Here is a 10,224-nt window from a genome sequence, read left to right as displayed (position 1 = left end):
GTCGACACTTCTCCCTTTTCTCAAAATTGACGAGAGAAAGAAAGAGGCGGACTGCGAAAGAAAGAGGTCGACATTTTTCTCTATTTTCTTTTCTCAAAATCGATACCTCACCGTCGGTACTTTTGTTCCCGTTCTCTACGGTGATTTAATTACTTCCCTTTCAGTCGCTGAAAAGTTAATCTACAATGTTTGATCCAGGGGTACTGTGAGGCATTTAATAGGGAAAAAATCAAGGTTTAAATGTTTCCAAATGAGATTTCGCCCGGGCGTGTGGTATTCGTCCGAAAAAATGGAGCGCGATAGCGCGCACAGAATTCCAATGGAATCCGTTTATGGCGCACCGTCATTTGCGAAATTACACCGGGCCATCGGCATAGAGACTTCATTTTCGATTCACAATCTGCTAAACGCCGCTACTACTCGTTTGCTTTGTGCCACTTATCCGATACTTCGATTGAATGAAAAAAAAAAAACAAAAAAGCAAACCGACTACTGCTACCTTCCCTGTTGATTTCGAACACGATATGGGAAAAATTGATTCGATAGACACACCGTGCTCGGTCACCGTTTACAATAGGATCTCCCGTGTATTTCTCCGGTACAATTTATTTTATCGTTCTCTATACGAACACGTGTCGTCTATATTAACGAATATTTGCTGTTCGAATCGCTGTTATTACCATTGTTATATATACGAGAGTGATGTTCATCGATAAAATTCCATCGTTAAAATCCTCTTAACAAAAAAAAAAAAAAAAGAAAAAATAATTAAAAAAAAATTCATCATAGCTATATTCGCGATCTGTGTGTTCGATTCGAAAATAATTTCTCTCCAATTGTAAATCGCCAGGCGTACTCTGGCCCGGCGGAAGTCCGCGGAAGAGAGCCTATTGTCTCTGACGTGTTATCGTGCGTCGATCACCGCGAAAGATCTGCGATACACTCGAAAGAGCGAAAGAGAGGGAACTCGGTGTCGAAATCGGCGAGAATGCGCCGGCTGAAAATCGAGAACGGAATTCGTGGAATTCCGACGAGAAAAGAGCGTCTCTGGCGTTCCTTTCCTTTGTTGCGCGGTCGGGAAGGCTTCTAGGGGAATGCTCGATGGAGGAGCAGAATTCCCTGGTGGACGTTTATTGCTACGCGAGTCGCTGCGCTATACGCTGCCTTTTCCCTCCGATTTCGACGAAACATCGAAGAACAGAGTACGTCGACGAACTCGTTCGAAAAGTTCGCTATTTTTTTCGAGAATTTTCCTCTGTCGGTAAAAAAACACGAAAATGTTAATTCGTTGAAAAATAACGTCTCCCGAGAAATTCTGCAAATTTGCGATCTTGACGACTGAAAAGCGGCGACGTCTGTTTGCAAATCGAGCGAAACGACAGAAATATTAATACGCGGATTGGACCGCGCGGACAGGCCGGAAACCACCGCCGCTTCTCCCTGATGATTATTAATAATCGATAATCGTGAATAGCTCGCAGTTCCGTGAATTAAACCGGCGATATTAACGGTGAAACGTAACGACAGGAAAAACACGGCGAATGCAAACCGTACGTAACAAAATGAAACTGGAATATTTCCCCGGCACCGCAATCACGAACCTCTGTATAGCTGTTGGGACGGCTTTACGACATAGATAACGAGTCTAGTAAAATGATTCTAAGCAACCGGTGATAAAACAGACATCTCAGCGCGATGTAATCTTGAAATCAGTGTCACTCCTCCGTTATATCCAGTATTTTGCATTCGTTACACGTTGATAATCGCGACATTTCCACGAAACGATATTAAACGGCGTTGTAATTAGAATGTTCTTAAACAACTTAATACCGCTGAGTACGAATTTTTGAATAAAATATAAATAACCAGATAGCAACGTAAAGCAAGTATATTTATTTTCCATCAACACGTGAATACAAATCGAAATTATAAAAATAGCAGATCGATCCAAACCAAAAACACCATGTTACTCGAATTTTTAATCTAACCACCGTATCTACTTACGTTTCCGCGTAGAGTGAATTAAGAGCCGTGTAATCTGGCTGCAAGCTCTTGTTATCGAGGAGGGCAATTTGCGTTATCGCGAGCTTCCCTCTGCTGCTACAACTCGATCAGCGGATATTCGAGTTACCGAGAAACCCAGTTTATCGAATAACAACAAATAAAATCGTCAATCTTTCCTCGTAGAAATAATCGATATCTTACTTTGGGAGGGAGAGAGAGAAACACAAGGTTACGCCAAGAAGAAGAAGAAGAAAAAAAAACAAGACGTGTACAGTCGTTTAATGACGTCTATGGGGTTGTCGAAACGTCGCCGGAACCGGAAACGTTTTGCGTGTAGAAACACATTTAATTCGGCCGTGAGACAGCCGCGAAATTAGTATGCGACGCGTTGCACCGCGACGTCGTCCGCGTTCGACCGGCTCGAATTAAGGGACCCAAGCAACAGCCGGCGACGAGAAAAGCCACGCAAGACACCAGGCTCCCACGGTGCCCGGCCATTTTCCCATAAATTCGGTGCAACCGGTTCCGAAAACGTAGAGCCGCTTAGGACGCGTGAATGGGACTCTGTGCGCCCGCGGCCATTCACCTCGATTTGGGGGAAAGCTTCGCCTTTTATTCGTACGCATTCTAGCAAGCAGTCCGACGTTTTTCCACCAGCCGGTCTCTTTTCCTCTTCTTTTTAGGAAAAAAGTGGGACAGTTGATCGGTGCTACCAGAGAGGATATTTACTTCTTACGGATAAGTGGTATTGTGAACAAATAGGAGCAATTTATTTTTTCTATTGTTTCGTAGAAAGTCGTCGATTTGATGATTTTTATGTGAACATTGTAACTTTCCGGTTCGTATTAAACAGAACGCCGTGTAACTGGAGGGTTAGGTGTACTAAAAACGTATCGATCGAATAGAGGAGGTTCGTTTGAACCCGCGAGGGGATTTAAGCGATCCGCAACATCGCCGGCTAAATCTCGGCCCTACGATCTCCCCTGAAACGTTGACGCAACGTCACGCGTTCGTCAGCCTGGTTTTTTTCGTCCTCTTCTCAAGTGCACGTACGCACGACTCCGACGACACGTGGATCGCGGATCAATTTTCCTTTAAACCGAACGTGCACCGTTGGTAATTCCTTGTAATTGTTAAATAGCATAATATACTCGATGTGTATACAATATATATGGGTGATGTACTAAATAAGGGTGTACGAAGGTTATTTTCAACTCCACGCACTTAACCTATATTTTGCAATCGCTCGAAAATCGAACTTTCGATTTTCATGGACCGGCCGAACTCTCATCGAGGCCCCGTGTCTCGATATCGAGCGATACGCGACCGACGGTCAGACGCGCGTACTCGCGAAACGTGTGTGTCGCGTTCACGCGATTGTTTACAACGTCGCTGAAAGAGGGAGATTCGATTTTTCAGCGCATATATTCCCGGAATTCTAGCGCGACGTTCCACCGAATTGACGCGTGACTAATGGAACACGGTGATTTCCAATTTCTATGCGCAAAAATACGCCCAGAAATCGCACAGTCACCTCGCGGTCCTTGTACACATCCTCCTGTTACGTATCTCGCGACGTTATAACAAACGAAAACGTTTATTACACATATCCAAGTTAATGTATACGAGTTCTTACCTAAATGTTTCCACTGGCGTCGTGGCCCACACCCTTTTCAAAAAAGACTAGACCAACTGTCACTCGCAACGTGTACGATCGCGCACGGCGGTTCGACACAACACACTGCCCCGCGACACCCGCCGCTTCGTTGTTATTTATTTCGAAAACGCGAAATGTAGAAAGAGGCTAGTCGCCAGAAACGTCCTCCGGCCGTGATTACTGCACGAATGCCTCGAGTACGTCATGTCCTGAGAAGCCAGCGCCGCAGTGCGAACCGCCGCGCACGCTGCCACCTGGTTTTCAGGGAAACGGCTAGGGATTTTTCGTCTGGCGATTTCAATCGTGCCAATGGACGGTAATTTTTTGTTTACCTCCGCTACCTTTCTTGTTCTTGCGTTTTGAGTTCATCGCCACGACCAAAGGTGTCTTGATATTTTTCTCTTTTCCTACTCAAATCCGTTTTATCGTATTTTTAAGCGAAGAACGAAGTTACCGCGTTTACTACTTCTGATCGATTTTTACTCCCTTATGGGATTTGTACACGAGTCGTGTGGTAGCTTGATTAGGGGTTATTGAAACGTTTCTGTTCAACGCGTTTGCATTCTTAAGTATGAATGGAATAATCTACTAATGTCAATTATCGCACTCGTTGTATTTTGTTGCATAGACGAAATAGTTTATAGATATGTTTGTTCATTTTACGTTTTTATTTTGGTGGGATGTGTCGACGCATTCAATTGGACGGAACTGATGATGGCCAATAGCGTTTTTTTGAACGATTCCTTGTCGCTTAGATCTAAGAAAAGAATTCATTAAAAAGCGTATAAAACGTTACTATTCTCTTTTGTAATATTGTTGGTGAAAGTTTCGAGAAATCGATGATTATCTGTTTGTTGTTGTACACGTCAGTTTCAAGCAAAGAAGTTTGCGCTTAAGTACCGACTTTCCCGAGACAAGTATTACGTAGATGTAAAACAGACGTATTACGATTATTTCGTTTATTTGTTGTAAATATTGTGGATTGATTTTTCACCAGCGTTGTCCAGTTCGCTGCCTTACGAGGAAAAGTTAATGTTTAACGAGATTGTAAAATTGTGAAATATAGTTTATTACCATTGACAGCTCTGAGCTTTATTGTTTATTGTCTTGAATAAATCGATCTGAATACTGTACAATTTTAAAATACAAGAACTGTGTCGAACATTTGACAATATTTGCATTTGATAAAAACTTTTATCAAACAGAAATATGGCAGATGATAAAAATGAAGATTCACAAATGGATAAATCTACAGAAAGCAAGGGCCAGCAGCAAATGATAACTGCAGAAGAACGTTCAGAATATTTTAAAAAATTAGAGAAATGGTTACATGAAGCTTATGCTTGGCAGAGTATGGCTGCAATGTTTCCATATTATTTAATGTCTAGTCAGATGATAAATTCAGCATCTGGTAAGATTATGGTCGTGCTGTTGCCATCTTAAAGAGCATACTTTTCAAATTGTCACAGCTTCTTAATAAAGCAAAATTATTCTATAAAATAGAATAATTGTAGGTGTACCGTCGTTCTCATCACAAGTACCAAACGTAACAAATACACATAGGTTAATTGTTGGCACAAGTGATCAGGAAAACGATCCGCTCAGACAGAGGAGGCCCCAAGACCATGTAGGACCTCCGTTTCAACCTCCTGGAGCTGAAGGTAGAAGGTCATAACGATATCTCCTGTGTCCATCACATTCCAACAGAGGTTCAGCTAGTACTATATGTGCTCTTATTTCAAAAGTACTGCATTTTGTGTAATTATTTGTTAGTGCAATTGCTTTATCTACCCTCGAACAGTGTCATGTGATGGTTTCATAAATGCAGTATTTTTGAAACATACATTTTCATCAGTATCATTTAATGTAATGATAATCTTATTTATCGAAATTTAAGGAGTTGATTCTTTCAGGTTTTGTGTACCGTATACCTCCAATATGGAAAAGATTAGCAGCAGATTTTATAGATGCAACAATGTTGTTTCTCTTGAAATTCTCTATTACTTTCATTGCTATTCATGTTTTTGATTTTATGTATGTAAAATGGTTTTCTAATTTCAGTTTTATTACAAATATGATTTATCAATGTTCTATTTTATTTTAGAGATATAGATGATCTAGACTTGGTACGGGCAAATTTGAGAATTGACTATAAAATGGCTTTAGAAATGACATATGGTATACTAATGTTAGAAATAATCCATCGTGTAATAGTGTGCATTAATGAGGTAAGCATCTGATTGATGGTAGTAATATAGGTGGTACCTTAATGAGACAATTTTTTAGGCTTTCTGGCTTCAACGGGGTCTGAATGGCCTTATTGGTGGTGCAACACCAGGAAAATCAATTATGGGATTAATAGTTGTTCAATGTCGTAGTGTTACACCTGTTGATAGACCTGATGATCCTGATGTTGTACTTGTTTCACCAGGAACAGACTTAGGTTTACCACTTGCCCTTGGGAGATCGGTAGTGAAGAATATGATTCTAGCATTTCTATTCCCTGTATGCTTTGCCCTATTCTTCTTCAGGTTTAACAGAACTGTCTATGACCTACTCTGTAATTCTATCGTGGTTGAAGATCCCTATAGGAACTTGAATAATAATAGACTTCATCAACAATAAATGTATGCTTTAAAAAATCAAAGAAGAATCAAATATATATCTAAACTGTATATATTGTATGTTAGCACGGGCGAATATGATATGTACATAAAGGTTTAAATCGAATGTTACAAAGTATTTTTCTAAAGTAAACGATAATTTCGATGTATACCAATGTAATACATAAAATTCTACAATCTCTGAATAACAAATATTTACAGGTTGTTTGGGAAAGGATACCTAATTATCTTGAAAACTACACAGATTGTACAGATTCTATCTAAAGCAATTACTAATAAAACATTTTATAATTTATTTTCAAGCGTTGTAATCTGAGAACCCGACACACGATACTAACAAGATTTTAATAAACATCACTCAGTTTGTAATCTGTTCGTAGAATTGTTTTGTGTACATTTATTTTATGACATAAAAAATTTGTTTTTAGTACATTTTAAACTTTTGCACGCCATCTACAGGAATATGATTCGAAACTAACAAGACTAGCAACTAACCAATGACGTCACTTCCCAGTTAAACGTGGCTGCCTTGCAAGTGAAGGAAGGAGTGGCTTTGCGATCTGTCAAGTTAAATGATTTCTCGTGAAAATTAATGACTCGTTGCATCAATTAAGTTATTCGCGTGTGCTTAGTACTGATAACTCATTGTGTAGTAGTTCTATTATATGAAGAAAATGTCGTCTTCGGATGATTTTGGATACCCGTTGCGTAAATTTAAGCTTGTCTTTCTCGGTGAACAGAGCGGTAAGTATTTTGCGCACATACTTCCGTTGATTTTGGATCAATATTGGCGATGTACTTGTCGGTTTTATATTGTCAATAACTCCCCGTAATATCAAATTCAGGAATTTCTCTCCTATGTATCAATTCCAATGACCGTTCTAGGTTATAAATCAATATTTCTGGTCACTGTGCAACTTTATCGTTGCGATCGAATTCGGCGTCATTCTTGTTGTCACCGTCCTAATGTTGTATTCAATCTCAATAATATGTGCAATTCTATACGTATCTCATTGTGGAAACCTGCCTTCTCCGTAGAATTATCTATTAACCATCAAAATTTATAATTTATGCACCTAGTGTCGTACGGCTATGTAATATATTTATTTCCCATTGAAAGATCGCTGAATATTTCGGAATACCGCTATTGCAAACTTCGATCACAGCGGACTATTTTAGATAACTTTTACTCCAAGAAAAGATAATAGTCTTATATATATATATTTTGAAACTATATTCCAAAAAGATTTGCTACTTTGAATTCTGATTTTTTCAACATTTAATATGTGATCAATTTTTTGCATTAATCGTGTGATTTGATGTTACAGTTGGAAAAACTTCGCTTATCACACGGTTTATGTATGACAGCTTTGACAACACGTATCAGGTATGAAAACATTAGTTGTGATATATATATACATATATCTATAGATTTGATAAAATTTTGCATAATTTTAAATAAACATGCAAAAGGAAATCTAATATGTTACAAAGAACAGACTGATTTGTTCAATAGTGTAAATTAAAATGTGGTTATTCAAATATTTGAACTTAATAGCCTCTTGGTTTTCTCTTTTACCATACAACCCACACTTTGAATTTCTGAGATCATCCATATTTCATTGGCATACTTTCCAATGACCTTCTGAGAATGTTACTAGTTTTTACTTTCATCTTGCATTCTGCTCATTTCACTATAATTTAATAATTATGTTCTAATGAAATGTATTTTTGAATGGTCAATATCAATTGGCAGGGGCAAATGCTAGTAGGAGAGACAGTAGGGAGACCAAGATATTGACTTTTTCTAATAGATAGAGTTGAAGAAACAAAGTATAGGATCATCATGATATATCAATCAAATCTTATTGTTGTTTTTTCTTCTGTGAATACATTCAAACATGAAATTCTAATGTGTTTTTCTAACTGTAATATGGAGATGTGATAAAATAGGAGGAGTGTGTTATGTAGAAAGTAGCAGTAAGGCACTGTATACCATTTGTTACAGGCTACAATAGGTATAGATTTTTTAAGCAAAACTATGTATCTGGAGGATAGAACTGTAAGATTACAGCTATGGGACACTGCTGGACAAGAACGGTTTAGATCTTTGATACCTAGTTATATCAGAGACTCTACAGTTGCAGTTGTGGTATATGATATTACTAGTAAGTTGAATGTGAAATAGGAAGACAGTGTTATCTATGGTATGTTATTGCATCAACTCAAGTGAACTATTTACACAGATGCAAACTCATTTCATCAAACATCAAAATGGATTGATGATGTACGGACTGAAAGGGGCAGTGATGTAGTTATTATGCTAGTGGGTAATAAAACAGACTTGGGTGATAAAAGACAAGTCTCAATGGAAGAGGGTGAACGAAAAGCTAAAGAATTAAATGTAATGTTTATTGAAACTAGTGCTAAAGCTGGATATAATGTGAAACAGGTAGGTTTCTGTTGTATAGGTTTGCTGTCCTGGCTAGAATGATAAGGTACTAATTACATTTCGTTGATTAATCAGCTGTTTAGAAGAATAGCAGCAGCTTTACCAGGCATGGATTCCACTGAAAATAAGCCACCTGAAGACAGTATCCTTTGTGTAAGATACGTAATGTGCACATTTGCATGGTACATATACATAATCATATTTCAGGCATATTTCTTCCTTCGAGTACTGCACTAAAAAACATATCCTATATCCTCAACTTTTATTGTATTTACATTTGTTACAGAGTTCGAATATCATTTACTTTCTGGAGTTGTCTTATTTTAGTCTATCATGGCAATTTCTCTATTTATCTTTTTTGCAGGGACTTCATTGATTATTTATATTTCAGATATTTTTATTTGCAGCAAGTTTATGTTGAACTCTCGTGATAATTAAATATGCATTCCATATATATTTTTAAATTTCTTCAGACTTTCTCACACCTGTTATTGATTTTTTCAATGTCATTTCAAATCCATTATTTTTAATATTATTGCTTAACGTTATTAACAATTTTCAATTTTTTTCTGTTATCTTTTTTGTGTTTTCCTTAATGTGTCGCTAAACCTGTAGTGCAAGAAGTAGTTCTCAAGGATACACCAATTGAACTGAAAGCAACGGAGAGCAGTTGTGCATGTTAAACCACCGATCAGCCTAATGGTAGACAAGACACAGATCTAAGTTAATTTATAAATTAAACTTTGAAATGCTAGGACAGTGACATTCAGTCTGTGTCTTTTTCACAGTTTATAATGTGGAAAGTAACAGCACTGTACTGAATAGCTATAATCCTTCTTCTTTTTTTTTTTTTTTTTTTTCTTCTCGTGAGAGATAAATATCACACGGTAGCTTAAGCCGACTGCTTTTACACAATAACGTGTTTGTGTGTACTAGTACATCATAGCATCAACATAATCCAGTTTATTTAAACTCTCGAACCTCATTAAAAGCCGCTTGCTTTTATAACGTGTCGATAGTTGTTGATAATCGTCATAATAGATAGTGCTTCGATCATTTTCTTAATTAAGAAACGATATTTTTATAACGTACATTCTTTTTGTCACGAGTATTTTTGCTGTAAATGTCGAGTAACGAAATTTTTTATGTTTTGCATTCTAAACAGGAAAAACAAGAGAAGTATATATAAGTTGCAATACGGGATATATAAATGGTGAAACCATGAAATTACGTATTGCGTAAATGCAGTCAAAATAATAGTGAACTATGATAACTTTTTATTCATTTGAACTGATTGCAAACACGAGCAATAAGAATCTTACACGTTTACGAAATGCATTCGATTTCAAATTTGAATCGATCTAGTATAAAAGAGAGAAAAAGAAAAAGAAAAAAAAAAGAAAAGAGAGAAAACTCGTACAATGTGTACCTGCGTGCGTACGTGCAAACGAAGGACAGAGAAACAAAAGAAAAGAAAATTTTTTCAA

At 37.5% G+C, this 10,224-nt stretch overlaps 3 protein-coding genes across 6 annotated transcripts in view; 2 read left to right on the top strand and 1 right to left on the bottom strand.

Moving 5' to 3' along the window:
• LOC108576748 (beta-arrestin-1) overlaps positions 1 to 3,836 on the bottom strand; it is a 49,361-nt gene extending 45,525 nt beyond the window's left edge. For both annotated transcript variants that reach the window (XM_017939803.1, XM_017939802.1), the window contains exon 1: positions 3,641 to 3,836. The gene's annotated coding sequence lies outside the window, so the exon portion shown is untranslated. The remainder of the gene's footprint in view (positions 1 to 3,640) is intronic.
• Positions 3,837 to 3,977: 141 nt separating this feature from the next.
• On the top strand, positions 3,978 to 6,353 carry LOC108576746. 2 transcript variants are annotated; one of them, XM_017939801.1, is made up of 6 exons: positions 3,978 to 4,044; positions 4,867 to 5,072; positions 5,176 to 5,322; positions 5,575 to 5,695; positions 5,766 to 5,889; positions 5,948 to 6,353. In XM_017939801.1, the coding sequence occupies exons 2-6, from the start codon at positions 4,871 to 4,873 to the stop codon at positions 6,284 to 6,286; spliced, it is 933 nt and encodes a 310-aa protein (XP_017795290.1). In that variant the 5' UTR covers positions 3,978 to 4,044; positions 4,867 to 4,870; the 3' UTR covers positions 6,287 to 6,353. The 2 variants fall into 2 exon arrangements, with proteins under 2 accessions (XP_017795290.1, XP_017795289.1); XM_017939800.1 differs by lacking the exon at positions 3,978 to 4,044 and adding an exon at positions 4,208 to 4,230.
• A 456-nt stretch (positions 6,354 to 6,809) lies between these two features.
• LOC108576745 (ras-related protein Rab6) overlaps positions 6,810 to 10,224 on the top strand; it is a 4,951-nt gene continuing 1,536 nt past the window's right edge. The window contains exons 1-6 of one of the 2 annotated variants that reach the window (XM_017939799.1): positions 6,810 to 7,029; positions 7,614 to 7,672; positions 8,294 to 8,453; positions 8,532 to 8,737; positions 8,813 to 8,879; positions 9,353 to 9,652. In XM_017939799.1, coding sequence (XP_017795288.1) covers positions 6,951 to 7,029; positions 7,614 to 7,672; positions 8,294 to 8,453; positions 8,532 to 8,737; positions 8,813 to 8,879; positions 9,353 to 9,420 — 639 coding nt within the window. In that variant the 5' untranslated portion in view covers positions 6,810 to 6,950 and the 3' untranslated portion in view covers positions 9,421 to 9,652. Of the gene's footprint in view, positions 7,030 to 7,613; positions 7,673 to 8,293; positions 8,454 to 8,531; positions 8,738 to 8,812; positions 8,880 to 9,352; positions 9,653 to 10,224 lie in introns of those variants that run through there. The other variant, XM_017939798.1, reaches the window with a different exon arrangement.

This window comes from Habropoda laboriosa, unplaced genomic scaffold (assembly GCF_001263275.1).
Source record: "Habropoda laboriosa isolate 0110345459 unplaced genomic scaffold, ASM126327v1 scaffold478, whole genome shotgun sequence".
Taxonomy (NCBI): Eukaryota; Metazoa; Arthropoda; class Insecta; order Hymenoptera; family Apidae; genus Habropoda; species Habropoda laboriosa.
Note: the sequence above shows the minus strand (reverse complement) of the source record. Positions and strands in the feature narration are given on the sequence as shown.

Excerpts from the sequence above, each read along its gene's own strand:
- LOC108576746 (XM_017939801.1), top strand. The coding sequence starts at position 4,871 with ATGGCAGATGATAAAAATGAAGATTCACAAATGGATAAATCTACAGAA. Across the intron at positions 5,073-5,175 it reads GATGATAAATTCAGCATCTG|GTGTACCGTCGTTCTCATCA; the intron begins GTAAGATTATGG and ends GAATAATTGTAG. Across the intron at positions 5,696-5,765 it reads ATTCATGTTTTTGATTTTAT|AGATATAGATGATCTAGACT; the intron begins GTATGTAAAATG and ends ATTTTATTTTAG.